Source organism: Anguilla anguilla, chromosome 6 (genome assembly GCF_013347855.1).
Source record: "Anguilla anguilla isolate fAngAng1 chromosome 6, fAngAng1.pri, whole genome shotgun sequence".
Taxonomy (NCBI): Eukaryota; Metazoa; Chordata; class Actinopteri; order Anguilliformes; family Anguillidae; genus Anguilla; species Anguilla anguilla.
Genome location: NC_049206.1, coordinates 42392087 through 42419490, shown reverse-complemented (window position 1 = coordinate 42419490; position 27404 = coordinate 42392087). Strand labels below are relative to the sequence as shown.

The 27404-nt window shown below is 42.0% G+C and overlaps 2 protein-coding genes across 5 annotated transcripts; one reads left to right on the top strand and one right to left on the bottom strand.

Annotated features, from left to right (window-relative positions):
• Positions 1-2767: 2767 nt before the first annotated feature.
• On the bottom strand, positions 2768-10811 carry LOC118230493 (pinin-like). The gene is made up of 9 exons (XM_035423583.1): positions 10644-10811; positions 7597-7668; positions 7418-7486; positions 6971-7046; positions 6626-6720; positions 6347-6422; positions 5249-5404; positions 5017-5155; positions 2768-4880 (listed from the first exon to the last, which is right to left on the bottom strand). Exons 1-9 carry the CDS (start codon positions 10754-10756, stop codon positions 3604-3606), a joined length of 2073 nt encoding a protein of 690 aa, XP_035279474.1. The 5' UTR covers positions 10757-10811; the 3' UTR covers positions 2768-3603.
• A 2029-nt stretch (positions 10812-12840) lies between these two features.
• Positions 12841-20966, top strand: LOC118230868 (zinc finger CCCH domain-containing protein 14-like). 4 transcript variants are annotated; one of them, XM_035424286.1, is made up of 17 exons: positions 12841-13046; positions 13567-13609; positions 13775-13889; positions 13981-14021; positions 14251-14443; positions 14753-15167; positions 15284-15468; positions 15625-15725; positions 16009-16170; positions 16434-16502; positions 16695-16854; positions 17063-17277; positions 18598-18733; positions 18852-18988; positions 19099-19175; positions 20273-20379; positions 20729-20966. In XM_035424286.1, the coding sequence occupies exons 1-17, from the start codon at positions 13011-13013 to the stop codon at positions 20730-20732; spliced, it is 2196 nt and encodes a 731-aa protein (XP_035280177.1). In that variant the 5' UTR covers positions 12841-13010; the 3' UTR covers positions 20733-20966. The 4 variants fall into 4 exon arrangements, with proteins under 4 accessions (XP_035280177.1, XP_035280176.1, XP_035280175.1 ...); XM_035424285.1 differs by having other exon boundaries at positions 12842-13046; positions 17060-17277; XM_035424284.1 differs by having other exon boundaries at positions 12843-13046; positions 14750-15167.
• Positions 20967-27404: the final 6438 nt, after the last annotated feature.

Genomic DNA, 27404 nt, shown 5'->3' with positions numbered 1-27404 from the left:
GTACTCAGATAAAACTGAAACTTACCGGTGCAGTAAAAAAGAAAGAAGAAGCCGCCTAGTAGTACTGCAGTAAGGTTGTTCTCAGTATACAGAAGTGCATTCCGAATTAGTTTGTGATGTCACCACCTCCGCATCAACCCATCACTGGTAAGATAAAATTGTTTAGCTACATTCTTCATGTCTGCCGAGGCAATGTTACTATAATGTGATCACTACAGGTACTTTATTGTACATTAGTAGGTTGTTGTTTAAAAATCAACTTTGTTCACAAAAATTGTTGGCTTTTTAGTATAGCTGATGATTTTCTGCAAATGCATACTATTTTTTTTATTATTATTTATTTATTTGTTTATTTTGCTGGTCTTGTTCCCCCGACTTTGTTGTGTATCTCAGCCATCCAATTTTAATTCTGTTATTTCCGGTTAATTAGGGCTAATAAATTGTGCCTGTCACGAGCGAACACACGCTTTCTAGGGAGGGGTGTTTGCATTGTTGGTTTGGGTTTATGTGAAGCCTGTGCTCTCCTTGCGGTGTACTTCAGCCTTGCTGTAATATGGATTTATGTATTTACATAATTGTGCTTTTGTAACACCATACGGCGCCAGAGTTGGAATAGTTATGACGAATAGTTAGGATTACAGAAGTGCCACAGGACTCGCTCCCAGGAGCGCTAGAGTGGGGCATAGCATGCGCGGAAAATGCATTCTGAATAAACCAATCTAGTCGGCCTACCCACTTTTTCACAGGCCTACCCAAAAAATAATTTCTGCCTACGCCTCTGTAGCTAGCGCAACATGAGTGAATAAAACATAAATCGCTCCTTTTTTATTATTAGCCTGTGGCAAAAATTTGTTTTGATCAGAAATCCAAAACATTCTTATTTCTACCCGCTTCGGTTACAAGCATCATAATAAAAACATGAACGACATACATTTATTATGCCATTGCCGAGAGTTCACATTCAAATTGCCTTACAGAAAATTTGTGATGGTCAAGCCAAGCAGAAATTTTATCTTAATCGCAAATGCACAACAATTATTCTTTTGAGCTTTCCAAAAACTAACATTCTTAATAATCAGGTGCTTTCCGTGAATGGAAAAGGAATTACAAGTTTCATGATAAATGGGTTTCAGTATGCAGAATTATACAAATATTTTATTTATCACTTGGTGCCTAGAATATTCACTTTCAGAGGTACTTTCAACCACTAAAAATTCTGCATTCATGTTAAATTTTCCAAACGTATATTAATATTTTATTTTAATGCCACAAGTTAGATTTCTAACTATTAATGCTTCTGACAACTGCCCTCTAGGTGCAAAGACACCCCCAATGCAAGATTGGCTGGGTTCCAGTTTGACCCTTTATCCACCAAAAGTTGGTTGCAGTGAAAAAAGTTGGTTCACAGCAGGGGATGAACTTGGCGGCTCCCCATCACCAGAACGCCAAAGATGTTGATGCACCTGCTGCGAAATATGCAATGCATACATTAACATGCATTCACACGAAAGGACAAATAATTTAGGGTGTACAGGTCATTGCTATACCTTTTTTAATACAGGACAAATTCCATCAGGGAATTATTGCACCAAAATGTACAGCAGCATCATTTAAAGGAGCAGTCAGGTTTTTTTTTTTTTTTTTAGTATGCATCTTAAATATAACCAGGCCACAGTCCTGGTAGACCTCAGCCATCATGCAGAGGGTCACCAGAATGTATAGCTGCTGGTCATAAAATCCTTCAGAAAGCAGTTTGCACCATATACAACCTTCCAGGACTTTATCCCTGACTGACCTCCCTGTTATGGAATGCACAAACAGAACCCCTACCTAGAGAATCACTTACCATGTGCAAGCATCGTCCCAGAATGTTGCAATTCCCAGTTAAAAAACAAGTTTTAAATTGCAGATCAGTTCCTCTTGCAGCAGCTCCCAAATCTTTTGTGTAGTATTTAATCAACACCCCTGAAAATGAGTGCTTAGCAATTTGTCATTCCATGTTGATCCTTGAAAATAAATTCCCGCGCTTTTAATATTGAAAATGCAGCCATATAACTTCAGTCATACATTTCAGATACCATTACCTTAAAACTAAAAAACAAACAGGACCCCAGCCCAGACCCACACCAACCCTTAAAAAAACCATATGCACATCCCCAACACAAATACTCCTTTCAAAGCATCATACTGCAGGCATTAAAAATCACAAGTGTTCACTGACATACAACATCTATGGCAGAGAAGGGGGGATGACAGTAATTCAGCTCTACATAATTAGCATCTGTTTGGGTTTGAGAAGCACTGCATTTAAAGCCATTCCAAGCAAATATGAAAGCCACCCACAAAAACTGCATACCACTTCTAAAAAAAAAAATAATAATTTTTTTTTTTAAGTCACACCAACAAAAAAGTATGCAAACATCAAAAGTCAAATCCACTTTTGAAATGGAGATTACATGTTTTGAGGGACTGCTCAATAGCCCCCCGCTTTCAGGCAAAGTCCTCAATGTCAGTGAAAAAAGACCTTCCACAGAGCACAAGTGTTCATCACGGCTGCTGTAGCTTCAAATACTGCACTACAGTAATGAATGGTCAATTAAGCATATGCTGCCACAAAGTTGCGTAGCTATTCAGATTCGAAACTACTTACAAAATGGCACTACTTTTGCTGACAGGAGATGTTTAAGATGTGAAAACAGACTGATAATACACCTTAAACCAAAGCACATCAACAGGAAAATGGTGCAAATTAATGACTCCATCCAGCTGCTTTAGAACGAATGCTCATTTTTATTAAATGGAATGTTTTCATTCACTTGTACAAAAACAAATGCGTTCGGCAAGTTCCCAAAATACGTGCCATGAGCCTCCGGAACCTCCGCCAGATCGTCCTTACAGGTTTACAGATCCAAGATGGATTAAATACAAAAGTATGTCGTTCCACTACACTGATATTACAATCTCTTCTCACATTTGAGGGGAAAAAAAACTGGGAACATTAAACGAATTTAAAAGCTGCCAGTACATCCGGAAAGAAGAATGGTGCAGCTCTAAAAAGACAATTTAATTTTAACTGCTGGCTGGACCAAAAATCATGGCCCATAGTCCAAAAAAAGGCTCCAGTTCAAAAACATCGGATTGGGTGACGATTACAGGTTGGCCAAACTGGCAAATGGTTCATCATAAAAGCAGTAGTATATTTTTTTTAAAAGTCAGAAACTAAGCATGTACAGTTTTTTTTTTCTCCCCTTTGAAATTCAGCATCACGCCTTTACCTTCACGTATGTGAAGTGTTTAGGGAATTTCCCCTCCAGTTTCGTACAAGAACAGCAGAAGGTCCTTTGCATTACCCTTTGATTGTTATTTAGTCCAATTCTATGAACAAGGTAACAGGAACACAGCAATGCCATGTTGAAAGGTGTAAACCTAGGAAACTACACATTATGGGCCCTCAAGCTGTCATATGCACGTTGTATTTTGAACAATCAACAATCAATGGGGCTTTAGATGAAGTTTACCCACCCTGCACAGAACTCCACTTCCATTACCGGAGATCTGGCTTCCTAATAGCAGCAGGTGGGAGTCCAATTTGTTGGTCTAGTTTTAACGTCTCTTGTCCTTCCTGTCCGACCTGCGATCCCGGTCACCCCGAGAGGATCGCTGGCCTGAGGTGGACCTCTTCCTGTCGGACTTGGAGCTCTTGTCCTTAGAGCCCTTGGCGTCGTGACCGCCACCCTTGGATGGCTTACGACCCCTGTCTCCGCCCGTCCCACTCCGCTTCCCCCGCTCCCTGTCCCTCTCCGAGGGCCGCTTCCGGTGCTTCCTGTCCCGGTCCCGCCCGCCGCTAGCCCCGCCCCGGCCATGACTCCGGCTCCTGCTGCTGGAGCTGCTGCTGGACGAGGAGCTACTGCCGGAGGACGAGGAGGAGCCAGAAGAGGAGCCACTGGAGCTGGAGGAGGATCCGGAGGAGGAGCTGGAGCTGCTCCGGCTCTTCTTGTCGCGGGCTCTCCCCCGGCCGTCTCCCTGGGGCCCCGGGGCCTTGACCTTGGGGTCAGGCTGCTGCGGCCGGGAGTCCTGCTCTGGCCTGGGCACCGGAGCTGGCTCGGGTTGATCGACAACGCCACCCTGCTGGGGAAGCTGGGTCTCAGGGACTGTTGGCGCGGCAATTTCTACGGCAGGCTCCGCCCCTGGTACCATCTGGGCCGCTGGGGCTGTCATTTTGGCTGGAGTCTGGGCTTCGAGGCCATTCCCCCCGCTGTCTGACTCCATGGAGGCTTGGGGTGGGTCTACTGGGGGCTCTGCCTCTCCTTCCATCTCAACTACCTCCTTCCTATCATTACCTACCTCCATATCTACTACAGTTGGGCTCTCATCTACCAACTCCTCCATCTGCTGGCCTACATCTCCCTGCTCCGCACCCCTGACATCTGCAACAGCCACCTGCTCCTCTCCCCCCCTGACCTCAGTGGTCCCTACAACCCCGTCCTCATTTTCCTGCCCCTCCTTCTCCTCCTCGTCCTCATCTTCCTTATTTGTCTCCGCCTGCTGCTTCTGCTCCTGCTCCTGCCCAGTGGGTTCCTCATCCTGCTCTTGTTCCTGTTCTCCATCGCTCTGCACTACGCTCACCTCCTCCCCTGCCTCCTCCATCTCTACATCGTTCTTGTTTTGCATGTCTACCTCCGCCTCCAGGCTGGCCGGCTTACCCTCCGTCTTCCGCTCTTCCCTCCAATTGGCCTCTTGGTCTTCTCTCCGATTGGCCTCTTGGTCTTCCATCCGATTGGCCTCTTGGTCTTTGTCGCGCATGGACTGGCGCCGAGGCCGCCGCACCTCCATCTTGTTCAGCTGCTCGGCAAACTCTGCGCGCCTCTCCTCCAGCAAGACTGTGTGCCAGACAAAGAGCCACACGTCAAGTCACTTAACATTCCTGGATTCAAGTCATTACCTTCAATGAAAAATATGACCAGTATTGAATACAACTGACCTACACAAACGGTAATGAGGGGCCTGGATGCTTACCATTCATTTTTTTCTGAGACTCCTCGAACAGCTTTTGTGTGGCAGAGCACATTCGTCCAGGAATGTAGAAAATCGGTGGCTTCGTTTTTGTGCGGATGTATTTTATGATTTTGACATTGTGCATGTTCCACTCTTCTTGCTGCAAAACACAACGTTTCAAGTAATTTGATTAAAATGAACCAAAATCTTCACTAAGGCAACTGCGACAATGGAGGTGCTTGCTGCTGCATACCAAATGAGCGAGTTCCACTTTTTGTTCCAGAAGTCGGAGCTCGGACTGCTTGGCTCGCCGCTCCTCAAAGAGCTCCCGCCTCTCGCTCTCCACTTTCTTGCGCTCCTGCTCTGCTTGGACCTCCAGCTTTTGTTCAATCTCCAAGCGCTTTCTTTCCTGCAAGAATGGGTTCAACTTCTTATCCTGCCATTTCGGAGTGCCTATCATCTATTATAATACTACCACCAAAATGCATCATTCCAACAGTGTGAGTGACTAGTCAGAGGATAGGAATGTAAGTGTGGCACTTCAGTATGACTAACAGATACTGTTGTGAATGCACGGACATCAACAAAGTGTCAGACAAACGGTAATGACCAGGATTTACTTCTTATGAAGGCTGATCGTAAAAACTGTAAAAAGAAAACCAGCTTGTAAACAAGCAATATGGCTTTCGTTTTTGTTGTCTGCAAGGCACATTTCAGCAATCAATCTTAATGTGTAGAGGTGCATTCCAAGCCATTTTAAATTCAATTCAATGTCTGGCTTCAGACACAAGCATACACGAAACCATTTAGTTTCAAAAACATCAACAACATTAATTACATCCATTGATATCTCAATCGTAAATTTCAAAGCCTTTATGTGCTTTAAAAATATTTAAATGGAGGACATTTCTTCATCAAATATGAACAGAATAAAGCAAATATGTATTGAAATGCATATTTGATTGGAATCATGCTTTCTGCAGGTAAGCTGTTGAATAAGTGGGATAATGTTTGAAGGCCGAAACATTACACAGATATCTAGAAAACTAGTGAGATCTGGATGGATAAGGCAGTACTCCAGGTAAGTGGAAACATACCCTCATTTCATTTTTGAGTTACTGCCATGTAAAAAACTACCCTATTATATGGTACAAAATCTCCAAATTTCTGAAGGAATTGCAGATTTTAAATACTACAAGTCTGAGAAAAAAAAACAATAACACATGTCTCACAGGTGCATGGTAAATGGAACACTGAATAAATCAGAAAGGATCCACAGTTTCTACTACAAATTATCTGTACAGAACAGACATCCTGCACATGTGAACCAATGGTCTCAATCATTTCATACCTTCTCTGTGGCCACTGTGGACTCCTGTTTAAATTTCTGAAGAGTACCCATCAACAGGCCAAACATGCGCCGATTCCTGCAGATGACAAACGGTTAGCCCAATTATTAGAAAATCCATTTACTTTTCTCAAGAAGTTTCAGAAATGATTCTTCCTAGAATCAGGAAGACACGTCAAGTTACTAATTATAAGAACTGCTGACACTATTTTAGCCTATTCTGATTTTATTATTCTGAAAAATAAAACATTGGCCTATGTCCATTGCAAAAGCATACGCTACCGTTGCTTCCCCTTTTCATCCATGGTTTGATCCTGAATGAGGTCACGACGTGTTCGTTCTTTGGCAGTAGCGACCACAGATGACTGCAAAGCTGGCTGTAAGGGAAAACAGTTAAGTCTCTAACTGTCAGTAGTTTTAAGCTAAAGTTGCAATGGGTGACCACGGACCAATTGTGCATGGTCCTGGCCACAGTCGGCACTAGCCATCAAACCGCCATTCCAGTCTGAAGAAAGGCTGCATTCTTCTGAATAATTCAATTAAGCTACAGAAACTGTTTTTTTAAACAATTCTAATGCCACAGCAATGTGACTAATCAGCTGGCCTTCTTCAAGGTAACCCCTTTACCTTTTTGACATCGTCATCATCGTCAGCGTCACTGTCATGACGGGAATCTCTCCTTGCCCTCTGGTCTCCGGCCAGCCTGGAAAAATGAGTGCTGCAGTTACATTTGGCTTCCAGCAGTCCGAAAGAGTGTACTACATTAATTTATGATGTCCAAAGCTAGCCAGCACATTTTACCCATATTAGAAAGTGAAGTGTGAGGTAGGCCCAAGGTTTTGCATAAGATATTAGATACTGAGTGGATTGGACCCTCATGGAGGAGTAATGGAAGAGAAAGGAGGTAACAGGTGTTACCATGTGAAAGACACCACTGAACACAATGGCATACACACCACTGGTAAACTGCAGAGACATCACTTCAATAGTGAGACTAAATGAAGCCAAAATCACTTAATCGCATTCCTTCAATTTATCAGTCTAACAAGACTAGGACTAGGGGAAAGGACTCACCTCAGGAGGGCCCCTTCAATGTCTCTCTGCTTACCCGGGGGTCCCCCTCCACTGTCGGAGAGCCCACGCCTTAAAAAGAGAAATGAAACTCATGAGCACCCTCCATCTGCATAGTAGCCATGACGGCCCAAAAACACAACATTTCATAAAATGTCCATGAAATGTTAGAAATGGCATACCTCAACAAGTTAATCCCTCGGCCTCTACCTACACCAATGCCCGGAATGGTTTGTCTTCTTGCCTGGCCAGGTCTAAGAGAGCAAAGGAAACTTGTTATGCTATACAAACATTTTATTTAAATTTACACAAAATTACAGTAGTTCAATAGCAGATGATATGAACTTAAAACTACTTTTGCTGGATTGTTAAGCAAGTACTTATTTTCAACTCGGTTTTAAATTCTTAAAGCCCAATGGCCATGAAATTAGGCACCAGCAACTAACAAGGGGGAGCGCTATAACCCATATACCTTTGTAAAGCACTCTTTGTAGCCATTAGCAATCGATCCACTCTTTTGTACACAGGCTAGGAAAAGTCAATGCATTAATACTACCTGAAAAATTTGATCCTCTCTATGATCTACCAATTGTGAATAGCCCCTGCTTGGAAACCCTGTATATGTTACAGTAACCTTACACTGTCAGGTTCTTCAAGCTCATTTACACAGCTTTGAAATGAAATTAACAGCTAGGCTACCTTCTGGCTGAAATTTTTGCATAGCTATTCTATTGCAAATTGACTTTCTTTCACTTTCCTTTTCGCATAGAACACAAGCGGCAACTTAGCGCGTGCTTGTTTATCGAAGCTTTGTTTGCTGACAAATGCTTGCATAAAAGACACCGTGATAGTGATAAAGGGCACTATCACTGTAAATCGCTTATGATTTGATGATATATTTTTGTAAATGGTTAAAATTTTCCTCAAACTTTTTGTTCGAAACGACCCTTTTGGTACAAGAAACTAAAAAAAAAGACGCAGTGTTTTTAGTTTGAATGAAGTGGTGTGCGCATGCCCCCAGCGCTAACTGTAATAACATTATTTTTGAGATTAACACTTTTGAAGGAAAACTGTCTGAACTCTAATAGTAGGTGTTGTAGTTATACAAGTTTAGAATTCCAGAGACGACACTTTTGACATATCTTCTGACAGTTTTTTCCTTAAAATGACCCTTTGAATAAACTGAATAGACTACATGACAACTGCATGAAATGCAACCAATTTGTGCGTGGTCCCTGACTGAAGAAATAATTTTTTAAAAATAAAATCAACTACCTTTTCCATTTTATGTCTTGCCTTGCACATTTTAACACTTTTCCCACTGTGCCTGTAACATGCCTTGATACATTTTCCCTTCCCTATAATGTAGAAATACAACTGTTAAAATTGATTCAGTTGTGTTTTTTATTTCAACAAAATAGTCTTACAACATATGGTTTGGTAATACTTATGAAATTACGTCTCGGTGGGTGTAGAAATTGATGCTGCAATGCTAGGAAGTAAGCAGCTTGAAGCGACAAAAAACAAAGTACAGAGAGTCTGTTTTGAGTATACTAACAACGGTGTTCGAGGACGTGTTCACCGGCAATTCATTTTAAAAGAGTATGCATGTCATTTGGAGTATGCTTTATAGCAGCCCGACACTGAGGTGCAGGTCAGAGCATACAGTTATGTAAAACCAAGTGGTCTGAATGTTTCTAAGTGAATTTAAAGTGTGATAAGTGCCCACCAGCAATGTTTTATACCCTGAAGCTCTCCAAAAGGACACCTTTTGACAGGGCTTAACCAAAAAGAGAGAATGGGTGAATAAATATTAGCCTATTTGTTTTGTGGGATTCCAGCGGGTACCACCCTCAATAGAATTTGCTTATGGAAGTGGAATATGGCCGGCGGGAAAAAGATATGCAGAATATTCCAAAAAAGGAGGTCACAACAGCCAGTTAAAAGGCTAATCCGGTGCTTCCGGAGAGGTTTCCGGGACACTTGGGCCCACTTTTGTGAAAACACGTCAAATTTTACTGCTTTATTCAATCCACTCTAAACCTTTGTCCTAGTATTATATACATCCTGGGGTAAAATTTGAAAAAGAAATCTGTTTCAATCCAGCATCAGAAGTACAAGTAATCACAACAGAATAAAGAAAATACAAAATGATTTTTGTTTTTCTGAATAAATATGCCCTGTATGTTTACTGAGTGAGACTCTTGTATGGATCAGGGGATTTGATCATTTTGGCTCTAATGTGCTCTTTATTTAAAGCTCTGAACAAATTCTGTAATGTATACAGTATTGGAAATAATGGGATTTACTTAAGACATGGGGGATTCTAATAAAAGCACTGGGTTTTAAGGGGTTAGAGTAATTTCATTTCATAGGGCACCACATCTTTACATACTATTCATTCATTATGGTCTCTGTCATTCTGCAGTACTGTAATCAGGAAAAACAAATTGTCTCACCAATATCATGTTACCCATTTACAGATGTCAAAAGGTCATGTTGCCATGACGTTTCAATATATATTAAATGAGTGCATAACAAGGAAATTCTTAGTATTAAATAGACAATTCAGCATAAAATTGCCATTTTTACATTCACTTCACCCAAGTCTATTTCCCATGTTTCTTAACAGAGAGTCTAAAGCCCTCCGGTAGTATGCATTAGCTTTTGCTGAAGATCAAATCTGATCACACTGTCCACCGACTAACTTGCCGTTCAACAAAACAGTGGAGATAACTCGCGACTTTATCATTTATGGAGCTAGAAAACGACTCATACAGGTGAAGTCATGATAACGTTATACCTAAGATTCAGTTGCAATATTAATGCACATGATTTCTAGCAAGATACCAGGACTTGCTGCATGAAAAGAATACATAGCTAACCAACTAAAAAATCGACATGTGCATGTTGCAGACCTCACTAGGCCCGTTTAAACCTTACTGTAAAGCTACCGTGCATAGTCTATCTGCCGTGATACAAACGTTAGCGAATTAGCTAACAAACTGCCATACAAACAAACTATTTTGAAAACATTAGCTAGCATATTAGACGTGTAGCCAGAGGTTTAACTAGCTTACATAACGTTGCTTCACGTCAAATGACCACACCATGAACACTAGCTAGCTAGCAAGCAAGCAAGCAAACGCGGCGTGTCATTAGGTTGCTCGTCGGTCAGTTTACAGAAAGCTGGCAACATAAACCTAGTACGTATTAGCTTTACATTTACCTAAGCTCATTGGGATCCCTTCCTGTTAATTTCCGAATGTTTTCATCCACATTTTTCAAGCTTTCCTTTGCCTTTTCCAGCTGATCCTGTAGAGACCTCACGACCACCGCCATTTTAGTACCTTCCTTAAGGAGTCGTTCACACAGCCGTAAAGCACCTCCGGGTGAAAACACTAGTGTTGCTGTTTTATGCACAGGCTCTGATTGGCCCCGATCTATAAGCCGCGAATATAAGCCAATCAGAATTTAATATTATTTGGCAAAAGGAAGAGTACACCAAGATAAAGTTTGGTCTGCTCTGCAATGAGCTGTCCTAAAACCTACAGCAAAATCATGGTCCCATGCATTACTACCATTGTCTTACGCAGCTGTGAACCAAAGTGGATGTTTGTATATTTTCTTTAAAATTTGAAATGTCTTCATGTCACTTTTTACCAACTTGATCACGCAGATCTATTGAAAGCATGGCTAGTTGTCCCAAAACTGGCCTGGAAAAGACCACTCCCATCAGGATATAAATGTTTCATCATAGGATAAAGGTGATCACTCAGAATAACTTTGTATTGATTTGCAGTGACCTTTCCATCTAAGGGGACAAGTGGACCCAAACCATGCCAGGAAAAGGCCGCCCACAGCATAACAGAGCCCCTCACTGTAGGGATCACCCATTCAGGTCTGTACCATTCTCTTGGTGTACACCACACAGGCACACACACTTGTGAAGGATATGGTGAAGGATGACTCATCTGACCATATCACTTTTCCACATCTCTGTCAACCAGTGCATATGGTTTTGCGCTACTAAACTCTCACATGTGCATTTGTCTTTGTAAAAAGGGGTTTATGCACTGCAACTGTACTATAATATCCCTCCCTGTGTAGTTATTGATGGACTGTTCTTGCAAATACAGTCTGATCATGTCCTGCATTACATTCTCAGTCACCTGAGGAAGAGCTCTTCTGTTTTTCTTTACATATCTTACTAATGCAAGAGCATCACGGTCATCGAATGTACACTTTTGACCACAATTTCCAACCCTTTTTTCTGATGTCTTTCCCATAAGATCTAAATGCAGATGTCACTTTAGTCACTGAACACTAGCCAGTTGAGCAGTCTTTGTGACTGAAGCTCCTGCCATCCATGCCCCAATAATGAACCCTCTTTGAAAGTCACATAAATCTTTTCCTCATGCCATTTTGATCCAAAATCAAGGTCAATTGGGCCGGCTTAATTGCCTTTGGTATCATGCAGCATTGCTTAATTGTATCATGCAGTACACCTGTATGGAGGCATCTGCATTTGTTTTGTTTGTCCAGATTTTTCCGTTCAGGTTTTTCCTTTCAATTGTTTGTGACAAATGAAAGGAAGACGGGTGAAAAATGAAAGTAAAAACCTGAAATGAAAAATCTGGACAAACATAATAAATGCAGATGCTTCCATACAGTGTACTGCATTATACAATTAAGCAACGCTGCATATTTTTCTAAAATAAAAAAGACATTTTTTTATTTGGCTCTGTACTCCACAATTTTAAATTTGTAATCAAACAATTCACATGTGGATAAAATGCACATTCTCAGCTTTTATTTATTTAAGGGTATTTTTATATCATTTGGTTTTGCCATGGAGAAATTATACTTACCTCATCAGCACATGTTTGCGTTGATTGTGTGTGTCAGTTGAACACACAGTTGAGGTATTCAAATAAAATAAAGCAATTGCTAATTTTAGAAACACATAACTGGAAATAAAGTTCAGCATTAAATAAAAACTAATCATTACACCTCATAGGTCTTATGTGTCTGTATTTTGTAAAAATAAAATAATAAAAATTAAAAATAAAACATCCTGATGGTCTGTGTGGCAGGCCAAAAACAGTTTGGAATATACTTCAGACAGTGCTGAGAGGGTATCGAGATCTATCAAATTTAGGCATTTCTGTTTTTTTTATTTTTTTATTTTTTTATCATTGGTCGAAGTGAGAACCAACTCATTGAAAGAGAAGTTCTACAGTTTTGATATGCAACTGGTCTATACTCCCGGGTTTAGTGATATGAACCAAGGCGCAAACTGATATTATTGCTTTAACCAGTGGAGGTCAGTAATACGCGTCCACGTTATAGGAAAATAGCACCAACAAGGAGAACTATCTTCGTTCGGAGTGCATTCCCAGAATGCAATTTTTCTAGCTAGCAACTCTACGCTATGTCCTGATTCACAGAACTACAATTCTGTGGTACGTATGCAGCTAGGTTTAGCTACAATGACAAGAGGCCGGTTTTTTGATTAGATAGTTTAGTCTACTAAAATAGATAGTAATTTGTGCTTTATTTGTAGCTGTATATTACTTGAAAAAACGGGGCCAGGATGGAGATTGGGACGGAGATAAGTAAGAAAATACGGGTAAGGAATTTCGTTCCATCAGCAAGATAGTTGTTGCAAGTAAAGATGAGCTAGCTACGATGCAAACCAGTAGGGCCTAAGTGTATTTATGCAAGTTTGAATGACTATCTAACATTAACGTTAGTTCTCAGTTACCTTGCGAAACAATTTGGTAAGAGAATAAAATAGTTGCTAGCTAGCAGCTTATGTAGTGGTACTGATTTTAGCAGTTCAATAGGGGTATAGTTTACCGGTATTAACAATCCATCTAGCGCTAACTGATATAACGCGAAGATAGCGAATACTGAGGTTCATTCTGAACATATTGGCTGGGAAAAGGAACGTGGCTTACACATTAGCTACTTCGCTAGACTAATTTACAATATCAACGTAGCTGTCTGGCTTTATTTTATTATTGTCAGAAAAGGATGAAAGTTATATTGCTCAAGTTATTCCGTTGGGCAGTGAGACATATTAGCTTGACCGGCGTGTTTACCGTCTTAAAAATATAACGTTACTGTCATTATGTTTAATCTTTCAGGCTGCAATTAAGGGTAAACTGCAAGAACTTGGTGCATATGTGGGTGAGTTGGAAATTGGTTTAAACTAAACTCCTAATTTAGCTAATCATAATTCAGCTAGAACTGTAGCTCCCAGTGGTGCTGCCTGAGATAAACTGCTATACACTGCATTTTGAGCCTGGATGTCTTACGTTAGCTAACAACTTTGTGACTTTGTTACCGGTGAAGACGAAGAATTGCCGGATTACATCATGGTTATGGTGGCAAATAAGAAGAATGCACAGCAAATGGCAGATGATCTTTCACTCTTTCTTGGCAACAACACTATCAAATTCACTATTTGGTACGTATGTCTGTTGCATGAGAGTGTGTTTAGTTTATCCCCATGTGACTGACTCACCAAGGGCACCTAGTACAATGTTATTTCATTACAGGTTGCATGGCGTTCTGGAGAAACTGAGATCAGTTGCTGTTGGTAAGTTTCTTCCTAAAGTATGTTCAGCGACTAAATGTTGGCGCAACAGTTTTTTACAAAGAGCAGAAATTGTTATAGCTGAAAATTATGTGTATGTAACTATATTATAGCTTTTATTCTTTCTTTAAATTAAACAAATGTGATTGAACTCCATCTTTTAATTAAATGGGTCTAGTGCCATTTCACCTGGTCAAGAGTGTAATCCTATGGTACTATGATGTGTGTTTAGAGCCTGCTTCCTTAAGGCCACAGCAGCTGTACACTCATTCCAACGCTGAGGCAGGGAAGGGTCGTGCCCTGGGTGTGGAGGACAGGAGGAGGGACGACCTACGCGGCCTGACTGTGTCTAGCTCACGATCTGACAGGACAGAGGCCCGTGTCTCCACCAGCTCTGCCCATGACCACCACAGTTCTTCAGGAAGGTTTGTTTTTTTTCCTATTTGGTAGCAAAAAATGATAACAAACCAAAGCTGTACTACTTTGGGGTGTTGTATTTAAAGGATACCTTGAGGCATTGTGGTTTGCATGCAGAAGGAGGTGACCCACATTTTATGCATTTAGTAGATGCTCTTATCCAGAGTAAGCACCTCTCCATTCTTTTTACATCCATTGTTAATACAGCTGGATATGTACTGAAGCAAACTGGGTTGAGGACCTTGCTACACTGCTGCCTTTGTGTTTAATGTTGCTTAACGTCGCATTGTATGACTGTGCCTGTCTTATTTTAGCAGGGACTCTAAAGAGAGGAACGTCCCCAGACTGACGTCCGCAGTAAAGCCCCTGATGGAACCTGCGTCTGCCGAGGCCATCATCGACATCAAGCCCGAGCTGGACGACGACTTCATCGGCGAGGACCTGATTGAGGAGGGCCCGCCCTCAGGCGGAGCCCGTGGCAAAGCCAGGGTCTCCATCACATATAGCTCCAGCCGACCCTCGGCAGCACTCTACAGGCCCCCGCAGGGTGGCCGGCAGTCCAGCGGCCCCTCGCGGGGCCCTGGCCAAGCCTCCGAGGGTCTGTACAGCTACAGGTCTTCCGAGGTCACCCAAGGGCAGAGCCGGTCCACTGGTGCCTACAGCAGGGGACAGCATGGCTACGCTCAGGATAGCCAGGGGTCCAGAGGCAGCATGGACAGAGCTGCCAGAGAGGTGAAACCGCAGTCTGCAACTTGGCTTTATTTACCATTAATCAGCGATCCGTCCAATGGCAATCTTCGATGTTAGAAAGACTGCCGTTGGCTTACGCTTTACCTGCGTTTCTATAGGAGGAGGGGTCCCGTAAACGCAAAGCCCCAGTGGCCAGCTCTATAGTCCGAGTCAACCGTGGCAGTGACGAGGGGCGGGACAGCGATGAGTTTGAAGAGGAGGAGGAGGAAGAAGAGGACGAAGGCTACTCGGCAAGAAGCGGGGTTCTCTCCAGGGTCTCCCTACCGTCAAAACCGGAGCGCAGGTTTGAATGCCCGCTATACCCAACAGCAGGTCTCCCTACCATAGAAAATGCTATCGATAATAAAGTGATTTTTCTCTTGCTTTCCTTCAGCCGTACATGTGTAGTGTCCACAGAAATGATGTGTAAGCCTTGATGTTTGTCTTTGTTTTCTTTCAGACCCTCCTTGCCCCCTGCAAAACAGGCAAACAAGAACCTGATATTAAAGGCCATCTCTGAGGCGCAAGAGTCCATCTCCAAGACGACAAGCTATACAACAGGTACCAAACACATGCACATGGGAGCCGATTTCTAGTGGGAGTTCCATTCATGACTTGGTTGGCAAATAAGAAACACAGCTGTCTTTAGGCGTCACAAAAAACTAAAGCATTTTTTAAATTTATGCTTTGATTATCAGTGCATGCTGGCTTGTTTATATAAAGGCTGTTTGTACATCTCTAGAGACAAAGAGGCTGTTGTCTGTTGATATGAGGACGTGCACATGGCCCCAGTGTGTTAATTTTATGTTGATCCCTGCCCCGCTGCTTTGACCCCCCCCCCCAGTGCCTCAGAAGCAGACAGTCCCCGTGGCCCCTCGCACACGCTCAGCCGGCGAGGAGGAGATCGCAGCCATCCAGCTGGTCCAGGAGCACGTCCATGCCATGACCCCCGCTGGACACCCTCACGTCCACACCCCTGCAGGGCCACAGCCAACCAGGCAGACAGGTCAGTCACACGGCACTCATCACAGTTCTGATTGGTGGCACCCCAGTTCAATACAAAGACTTTCATGGGTATTATAATTGTTGGGGTTCTCCTGGGGTTGTCCCCGTCTTGGAGACAGCCTGCTTACTTGAGGCCCCTGGTGCTTCCTGAGGACTCTTACGATTATTCAAAAAGACATTGCAAAATTGAACCAGTTGAAAAACATATGAATCCGTGGCACCTAGTATTATTTCCTTCTGAGTGGTTCTTGTGCTTGTCCGCAGTTCAGAGCAGAGGCTTGGGATCCCGGCTTCAGTTGGACCTACCAGAAGACAGAGTGAGAGGACAACAAGGTGACCATGAGAAATTGACTGCAGTCTAGAAACCAGTGATGGGCCTGTTGGCTCTGATAGGAACAGCAAAGTCCTTGCCATTAGGTTGATAACTGCTGTGAAGCCCTTTGTCATTATTAACAAGGTTGCCTTTTTGTATGGACTGTGTGGCCTGTACTGTGTGCAGATGGGTAATGGGGTGTCTCTCTGCAGTTCTTATGGTAGGGGATGTGGGGGGACTGAACCCTAGCGACACACGCTCCTTCATCATGAGGAGGCTAGAGCTGGAGGAGGCGGGATCTGTCCGCGGGCGATTGGGCGGACTGATCCGGGAAGAAGCTCCGCCCACAGCAGCCCGCACAGTACAGGCAGGGTAAGTGCACCCTATAAATCAGCATTCTGCTATCCTCTATGTAGTGATGGTAACAACATTTTTACCCACCTAAGATAGAGCAACTGAACGATTGATGGTTTCTTAGTTTGACTAGTTTCTCCATCTCCCAAAACCTAAATGAAATCACCCCAAAAGGGATAAAGTGATACTGCAGTGTACTGTATTGTGTTATTTTATATGTCAGCAGTCGGGATGGGGTAGAGACCCTGGGCAGCGCCAGCCCTAAGTTTATTGTGACCCTGGACGGGGTGCCCAGCCCCCTGGGGAACGTGGGTGAGGGAGACCCAGATGTCGAGGACAGTGCCAAAACGGTCAAGTGTTCCGTCCCAGCCAGCTACCTGGAGAGAAAACCAATGCCCAGCGTACACCAGAGACTACAGAAGGAACTCCAGTACTCTGACGGTAGGGCTACACATTTGTATACTATTGCTAGTTACATTTTGATATTAATTGGGAAGAAGCGGCAGGGCCTATCTTAATTAGCCAGTATAGGCAAACTGTTTTCAAGCAGTTTGCAAACAGCCCAACAGTTTGCAGCCCTCCCCCTGTCTGCAGTTAGTCTATCCAAATATCACATGGTTGCTTGTGTCACGGTTGACTGGCCAGGGGCAAAGTTAAACTTTGTTTTTAACTTCACTGTTCTGTCCCGTGGTAGCAGGTAGTGTCTGGATCGGATACAGTAGAACGTGGTCGCTTATCCGATAGGTTAGCCACGATAGAAGAATTAAATGCTCCTTCTAGGAGGAAAGTTTGACCTAATTTGTTAGCCGAACTAAGGATAAATAGTTTGGACAGAAAGGTAGCTAAATAAAAGTTGGAGAAACTAGTCATGCTAGGTACTTAGCTAGCTACGTAGCATTGCTAGTTTCTCCATTTTCTATAGGTAGTTTCTCCATCTTTTATTTGGCTACTGTTCTGTTCAAATGATTTATCCTTAGTTTTGGCAAACAAATTAGGTCAAACTTTACTAAATATATTTATTCTATCATGGAGAACCTATCGGTTAGGACACCACAACCTGAAGTCTTCTGTACCCTATGCAGACAACCTTGGCAGCACTGTCTTGGTTGTGACTGGAATACTTTTGAGACAAACTTTTAAACAAAAGGTTGCTGTTGTACTCGTGCAAGGATATTGTGTCATGTTCATCGGCGAGGACCTGATTGAGGAGGGCCCGCCCTCAGGCCAAATCTCTTGATCACGCAGAGATTTTAAAGAGAACAAAATGTGCTCAAATTCCTGGCACAAAATTTCCACGTAGCAAAGCAGCTTGGAGAAATCTGTGTGATAATAATAAATACAGAACATGGAGTTGCTATTGAGTATACTAGTTTGCCAGTGGTTCTTTTCCTATAAATTCACATTTTGTCAGGAGTATACTGCCTACTTTAGTGGTTTGGTAACTTTACATGTGCGTTGTACCATAGAGGGACACAAATACATTATTTTGCTGGAAATGTACTGCTTGCATATTTTTTGTCATCCCCAGAAAACAGTGAAAAATCCTGTAAAAGTTCAGTTTACTGTATTATCTTGAAAGTGCTGTAGTCGCATGAATAATTTCTTTACTGGAGTCCTGTGGAACGGTATGAAGCCGTGTTTGGTGTTTACAGACGGCACTGGTTTTGGCTTGCTAGATCTTTGTTGTGTGGCTCTCGTTCACTCTGCTAACCATTGGACACTTTGTTGTTTGCCTTTCGCCATTTCTTCACTCTCCTGTAGATGAGGAGGAAGGCGATGGGGAAGAGGACAGAGGCGTCCCGGTGAAGAGGCAGAAGGTTCTGGAACGCTGCAAGTTCTGGCCTGTGTGCAAGAGTGGAGATGAGTGCCTGTACCACCACCCCACAGCTCAGTGCAAGTGAGTTTGTTTTGTAAACTTTGTGTACATCTCGTATGTGCAGCCAATATATCCCCAGGCCTGGGCTTGAGAAGCCCTGCCATAGCAAATGTATATTCTTTCCTCTCCATCTTCACAGGACCTTCCCTAATTGCAAGTTTGGGGAAAAATGCCTTTTTGTCCACCCGAACTGCAAGTACGATGCCAAGTGCACAAAGGCCGACTGCCCCTTCACCCACGTCAGCAGGAGAGGCCCTGCTCCCCCACCCAAAAAGGGTAATGCCCCCTTAAGTTTCTGTGCAGAATTCATTCTTTGCGATTTTTTATTTAGGTCTGCCCATGTCTGGCTTTGTGATGAATATGTATCATCCCTTCGTTTCCCACAGCGCCGGCCTCTTCCAGCAGTGCGTGCCGCTTCTTCCCCGACTGCAAGAAGGTTGACTGCCCATTTTATCACCCAAAAGTAAGCTGCGTTTCCCTTGTGGGGAAACAGAAACCGTTAGGACAGGAGCTGGTCTGGTGACAATATAGGCAGAGGACGGATCAGGGAGCGGGCACATTGCTAATGTGAAAGTGAGGCTTTGTGGACCACATGTGGGTGGTGCCACATTCAAAGTTGTCGTAGAAACCATTACATGGAGACCTAGGGCTCTATTTTACAGATTCAGGATTCAGTGTCATGGGGCACATTACATTACATTACATTACAGGCGTTTGGCAGACGCTCTTATCCAGAGCGACGTACAACAAAGTGTATAACCATAACCAGGAACAAGTATGACGAAACCCCTAGAGAGAAGTACCGGTCCAAGTACAGGGAACAACCGCATAGTTCAACTTGGACCCTGATGGTTAAACTGATTAACACTAACAACGAGAACGGCAACAACAACGCAATTAACTGCACATAAGCGCAGTTAATGGCGTGGCCTGTGGGCGCCCTGGTTGTGGCTACTGAATGCTGGTATTTTTGTGACTAGAGGCGAGGAGCGCACAGCTCAAAGTGTGCGGCGCAGGTTGAAATTGGGCTGGATTACGATGAATATGTCATCAGTGGGTGTGCTGCAACTGAATTCAAACATAGCCAATCAAATGACCTCTTTTCATTCGCTCTAAAAGCAGGGTGCAAAGCACCCTGACTTTCTGCCAATTTCCATGGTCTACTATTGCCGCACATCAATTTTATAGTGCTGTCCTTAAAATAACTATGTAATATAAGTGCATACTGTCACTCTTATAATGCAGTTGTGTCAAAAGGCAAAGTCTAAAATCACAAGTTAAACTTGTACCAGGTGCTTAATCAGTTTAAATTGGCCTACGTAATAACATTGCATGCAACTGCTGTTCATTATTTTTTTTAAAAAGAAAAATCTAATGATGATTCTTTTGTTTACATAATGTATCTTTTTCTAATACTATGTTTGTGTTACCAGCCTAATTAGTCATTTGTTAAGCCATTTATAAAGAAATCTTTTTCTTTTTAAAAAATATTCATGCGAATGTTGTTCTTGGTGCATCATGGTGCACCCATTCATTTTAATGTGAGTTTTTGTCTCTTAGCCCTGTAGGTTTGCAGGCCAGTGCAAGCGGGCAGGCTGCCCCTTTTACCACCCTGCACACTCTGTGCCTCCCAGACATGCCCTCAAATGGACAAAAACCCAAAACAGGTACTCACCCACTTACTCTCAGACCAAGTCATCTTGGGATTTTCCCCTTCATGCAAGAAATAAATAAAGGAGAAACTAAAAATGTCTCCATTGTATTGCGATTTGTTGTGAATTTTAAAGATTTTTAACGTTAACATTCACAGTTGTATTCATATTGAGGCATTTGGCAGATGCTCTTTACCAGAAGTTCCTTACTTCTTCAGAATGGGGACCTTATTGCTATGCCTGAATGCTTTATGTATATTGTCAATTAGCTGTTCATTTTTTACAGAATTATATTTATTTAATCTTTTGTAAATGAGCTCTTACTGTGAAATTAGTTTTTAACTATTTTCCTTATATCCCATAGTTAATCTACTGGGAATGTGGACATTGTTTCCGGAGCTGTGAAGAAATTGTGAACGTTGTCATTATTCTGTCAGTCCTTTGATTTGTTGATTAAGTTTTTTGAGACTTGTTGTTTTTTTATTTCTTTTAAATTGTGAACTTTTTTTTTTTTTTTTAAGGATAGACAAAAAACATAAAACTTTTATAAATAGCTGTACATTCATGATAATGGCACGTATATTAAAACAATTTCAGACAGAGTGGTATTGATTCTTTTTTCAGAACCAGAAATTGAAATCATTGTTGCATTTCTCAAAACACAAACGCTCCTATTGCACTATACCCACTTATCATTCACATCACTTGTTAAAAAGGCAAGCTTATACTGATTTTGAACTATTAGACAGATTCACAGCAGACAATCTTAAGTCATGACATGGAAATGAAAGTAAATGAGAAGCATTTGTGAATCTGAACAACCCTAGTAAGTATATTTGTCCTCAAGATGGCTGGCCAAGATCATTCTGTTACTGGACTTGAAACATAATTGTACTAAGTGAGCATTGCCCTTTTTAGTTTAAACGTGTCAACACAACTGTAAATGTACTTTCATGCTTGGCTCAAGGCAAAAAATACATGAAAATGCTGAAATACTTTATTGTTGTAATGATGGCATACAATTAGCCAGTGGCACAGAAATACTGTTCATAGAGTTTGTTGCATCAATCAGTGGTCCACTTTACATTTGTTCGATACTATATCCGTTCAATACTAGTGAAAGTGAGAAGTAGCCTTTAAACATACAGCAGAAAGAATAATTCGTTTTTCATGGTTTGTCACTTATGTTTTATAACTATTTTATTCATTAATCTAAAAGTTTGAATCAAGGATCAAGAGTTTACAGAAAATGGTGAGATGCACCAAAGCATCCAGTGAGTGGCCAGAAAACCTTGTATGGTGTTTTGAGAGGTCAGAGGGAATAAGCAGACTCGTTCAAGCTAACATAAAATGGGCCATATGCTCAAATAACTGCTATTTACAACAATGGTGTGCAGTAGGGCATCTCAGAGCGCACAACACATCTAACATTGAAGCGGATGGGCTTATAGAAGTTGAATACCATGCTGGGTTCCATTCCTGCCAGCTAAGCACAGGAAGATGAGGCTACAGTGGGCACATTTTCACCAAAACTGGAGTAATGAAGATTGGAAAAACGTTGCCTGGTCTGACGAATCTCGAATTCTACAGCAACATGCAGACAGTAGGGTCAGAATTTGACATGAACATATGTATTCATGTTTTTTGACATACATTAGGCTTCTTAATACCAATTGAGCTCCCGTTGAATGCCGCATCATACCCAAGTATTGTTGCTGACCATGTGCATCCATTTATGACCACAGTCTACCCTTTTTCAAAGGGATACTTCATGTAGATGCTCTATGTCACAAAGCTTGCATCATCCCAGGCTGGTTCCACTAAAATGACAGTGATTTCAGTTTACTCCAATGCCCTGCACAGTTCCCAGATCTCTGTCCAATAGAGCACCTTTAGGATGAGGAGGAACGAGAATTTGCAGCATGAATGTTTGGCTGAAAATATGCAGGAACTGTGTAATGCTATTGAATCAACATTGACCAGCATCCTTAAGGAATGTTTCCAGCACCTTGTTGAATCCATGCCCCAAAGGTGTGCAGATGCTTCCATACACGTGTACTGCATGATACAATTAAGCAATTAACATCCAATCATACTCTGGCGTGTATAAAAATGCAGAGCAGGCCCAGTTCCCAGACCTCAATTTTGGATCAAGATGGCAAAAGGGAAAAGATCTAAGTGACTTTGAAAGAAGGTTCTTTATTGGTCCATTATTCATTATAGAGCAACTATTCCTCAGGTGACTGAGAATATCCATGCAGGATGTGATCAGACTCTGTCAGCAAGAACAGCCCATCAACAACTACATAGAGAGGGATATTACAGTAGGCTAGCAGTGCATAAACCCCTAATTACAAAGCAAAGTTTACTTTTAATTACTTTTCTGGGTTCAGTGGTGCAACAACCGTAGCTCTGGTCAACAAAGATGTAGAAACAAGGGATATAGTCAGATGAGTCGTTCTTCACCATATTCTCGACAAGTGGGTGAGCACATGTGTGGCGTACACCTAGACAATGGTACAGGCCTGAATGCTTGAACCCTACAGTGGGGGGTCTGGTGGCTCTGTTATGCTGTGGGGGGCATTTTCCTGGCATGGTTTGGGTTCACTTGTCCCCTAAGAGGGAAGGGTCGCTGGAAATCGATACAAAGTCATTCTCAGTGATCACCTTTATCCTGTAATAAAACATTTATATCCTGATTTATATCTCTTCGAGGATGAAAATACCCCCATCCACAGGGCACGAGGGGTCACTGAATGATTTGATGAGTATGAAAATTATGTGAATCATATGTTATAGCAATCGCAGTGACCAGATCTCAACCCAATTGAACATCTATGGGAGATTTTGAACCGACGTGTTAGAGAGCGCTCTCCATCACCATCATCAAAACACCAAATGAGGGTATATCTTTTAGAAGAATGCCGTTCCATCTCTCCAGTATAGTTCCAGAGACTTGTAGAATCTATGCCAATGCACAATGATGCGGTTCTGGCGGCTCGTGGTGGCCCAACACCTTACGAAGACACAGTTGTTGCAGTTGTCAGGGTCTGTGCATTACACACCCTCCAAAATATTCAAACTGAAGTTACACCCTTGATGCAGCCTATATAACCTTAGCTCAACTGAACAAATGCCAAGTGTTGCATTGTGAATAAATCCAACTGTCTAGTATGTCTAATGAACAAAGACACTGCTTTATCAGATATTTAAGCCTGAGTAAATAGTCTAACCATTGTCTTCGATGTCTGAGGTATTCCAGCTAATTTTATCTTGAAGTGTACAATCTAAATCTAAAATAGAACACTTCAGTACATAACCAGGCCTTTACTTTCTACACACATTTGCAGGCCTATAATGCCCCTCAGCACTGAAGTTAGAAGCAATTTTCATTAGATAGGATCACAAATATCACCACACTTTACAAAATTAGTCAAGTACATGTAACTATATTTTCACTTCTTAATACTACAGCCTCATTTATACATGGCAAAGTGGTAAATTCAAATATTATTCGGCGGTGAGGGTGAGATTAGCAGTTTTTTCGATGTATCTTTGTTTACTGTAGCCTACCACTAGAGGCTTTCTTCTTTAAACCCTTAAAGAAACATACTCTGTTTTCGCCGGGCGCTGTGGCGTGTGCCTATAATCCAAGCTACTGGGAGGCTGAGGCTGGTGAATCGCTTGAGTGCAGGGGTTCTGTGCTTCAGTGCGCTATGTCGATCGGGTGTCCGCACTAAGTTCGGTATCGATATGGTGCTCCTGGGGGAGCCTGGGATCACCAGGTCGTCTAAGGAGGGGTGAACCGGCCCAGGTCGGAAACGGAGCAGGTCAAAGCCCCCGTGCCGCTCAGTAGTGGAATCGCGCCTGTGAATAGACGCTGCTGTGCAGCCTGTGTGATACAGCGGGACCCAGTCTTTTCTAACCCATTTATTTAAAAGATTTTTTTTAAAGATAGGCCTATCTATATTATCCCCTGTTTTAATTCAAACTGAAATGCATCATCATCTAGCTGGACAGATAAATAAATCTAACCAGACAGCTGTAGGCCTACGCTAATTGAATCAGTGCATTATTGTCACGTACAGCAACAAAGCTGTTCTTTTGCCCAGGTTTTAATTATCGCCCTCTGCAGCAAACTAAGCCAAATAGGCTATTATTTTGTAAATGCACTGCTCGAAGGATCCAAAAATCGAAGGTGTTCCTGCTGAAAGGGAAGTATGAAAATTAATTTCGAGTTAAAACAATGCCTGCCCTGGAAAGAAGTTTAGAAAATATTATGATTGTTTGCCTTATCATAACTACAAATTAAACCTGACGCACTTGCTCGAGGAATATGACAATAAAACAATTTTAGAGCGTTGTTGCGAATTTATATTATTGCAGCCGACATCTAAACTTAACTTGAAAGGATAGTGCTCTAATTTATCGTGTGCAGTCGCTTTATAAATCGTTTAATGATCTATATGTAAATTAGAATCGGCTACGTAGTGTTCCTCGTTATATATTGAGCAGACCCATCAAAATTAGGTTGCCATAGTGTCTGGCATCTGGGGCATTGGGCCTCATTCAGGAAAAAGGGTTACAATCAGATTTTACTGTAAACTGTGAAGAACGTTTCCACGAACATCTAGGCATCTATCTTTTTTTCTGAATTTGTTTATTGATATTCAAAATCGTGTGTCTGAAACATGTGTAAAGGCATATGAAGAATTATTAGAATGCTTTATTATTTCAGCAAAGTAAATTTACAGATCAATAAACAACAAAATGTTTGTCAATACAATTATATGCCTAAATGGGCTATTAAATAACAAACTCGAATTTTCTCTTTATAATTTTAAAATTTCAGTTTACAATAATGTAACACGGTATTTTTTGAATTTTCGTTGATGTTTAGATATCTTGTTTCCTATTTGTATCTTACCACAAGAGGGAACTGTATGCACAGAAATTCTGAGTGGTGCCTTCTTGACGTCACGCCCCTCCCGTCTCGAAAATCTGTAGAATCCTCCCTGGTTTTCGCCGGGCGCTGTGGCGTGTGCCTATAATCCAAGCTACTGGGAGGCTGAGGCTGGCGGATCGCTTGAGTGCAGGGGTTCTGTGCTTCAGTGCGCTATGTCGATCGGGTGTCCGCACTAAGTTCGGTATCGATATGGTGCTCCTGGGGGAGCCTGGGATCACCAGGTCGTCTAAGGAGGGGTGAACCAGCCCAGGCCGGAAACGGAGCAGGTCAAAGCCCCCGTGCCGCTCAGTAGTGGGATCGCGCCTGTGAATAGACGCTGCTGTGCAGCCTGTGTGATACAGCGGGACCCAGTCTTTTCTAACCCATTTATTTAGAAGATTTTTTTTAAAGATAGGCCTATCTATATTATCCCCTGTTTTAATTCAAACTGAAATGCATCATCATCTAGCCGGACAGATAAATAAATCTAACCAGACATCTGTAGGCCTACGCTAATTGAATCAGTGCATTATTGTCACGTACAGCAACAAAGCTGTTCTTTTGCCCAGGTTTTAATTATCGCCCTCTGCAGCAAACTAAGCCAAATAGGCCATTATTTTGTAAATGCACTGCTCGAAGGATCCAAAAATCGAAGGTGTTCCTGCTGAAAGGGAAGTATGAAAATTAATTTCGAGTTAAAACAATGCCTGCTCTAGAAAGAAGTTTAGAAAATATTATGATTGTTTGCCTTATCATAACTACATATTAAACCTGACGCACTTGCTCGAGGAATATGACAATAAAACAATTTTAGAGCGTTGTTGCGAATTTATATTATTGCAGCCGACATCTAAACTTAACTTGAAAGGATAGTGCTCTAATTTATCGTGTGCAGTCGCTTTATAAATCGTTTAATGATCTATATGTAAATTAGAATCGGATACGTAGTGTTCCTCGTTATATATTGAGCAGACCCATCAAAATTAGGTTGCCATAGTGTCTGGCATCTGGGGCATTGGGCCTCATTCAGGAAAAAGGGTTACAATCAGATTTTACTGTAAACTGTGAAGAACGTTTCCACGAACATTTAGGCATCTATCTTTTTTTCTGAATTTGTTTATTGATGTTCAAAATCGTGTGTCTGAAACATGCGTAAAGGCATATGAAGAATTATTAGAATGCTTTATTATTTCAGCAAAGTAAATTTACAGATCAATAAACAACAAAATGTTTGTCAATACAATAATATGCCTAAATGGGCTATTAAATAACAAACTCGAATTTTCTCTTTATAGTGTTAAAATTTCAGTTTACAATAATGTAACACGGTAATTGTTGTTGGTGTTTAGATATCTTGTTTCCTATTTGTATCTTACCACAAGAGGGAACTGTATGCACAGAAATTCTGAGTGGTGCCTTCTTGACGTCACGCCCCTCCCGTCTCGAAAATCTGTAGAATCCTCCCTGGTTTTCGCCGGGCGCAGTGGCGTGTGCCTATAATCCAAGCTACTGGGAGGCTGAGGCTGGCGAATCGCTTGAGTGCAGGGGTTCTGTGCTTCAGTGCGCTATGTCGATCGGGTGTCCGCACTAAGTTCGGTATCGATATGGTGCTCCTGGGGGAGCCTGGGATCACCAGGTCGTCTAAGGAGGGGTGAACCGGCCCAGGTCGGAAACGGAGCAGGTCAAAGCCCCCGTGCCGCTCAGTAGTGGGATCGCGCCTGTGAATAGACGCTGCAGTACAGCCTGTGTGATACAGCGGGACCCAGTCTTTTATCAGTGTTCTTTTTTTTTTTTAATTGTTTAAAAAAGTTTTTTTTAAAGGATACTACACTATTTCCGACATTTCTTCGTTTTAAACACGAAATTATCATAATCTAGCAGGTCAGATAAAGTAAATAAAACAAACAACACAAAAAATATGGAATGCAACACTATAAGTAAATAAATCCAACCAACTAGAGAGCTGTTACAATGAATGCAGAAAACACCCTGTTCTTGCCTTATCACATTGGAACTCAAAGCTTGTGTTACAGCCAGCAAAGTCATGTTTTGTGATAATAGAAGTCTCAGTATCGCCCCCTCCAGGAAGCTCTTG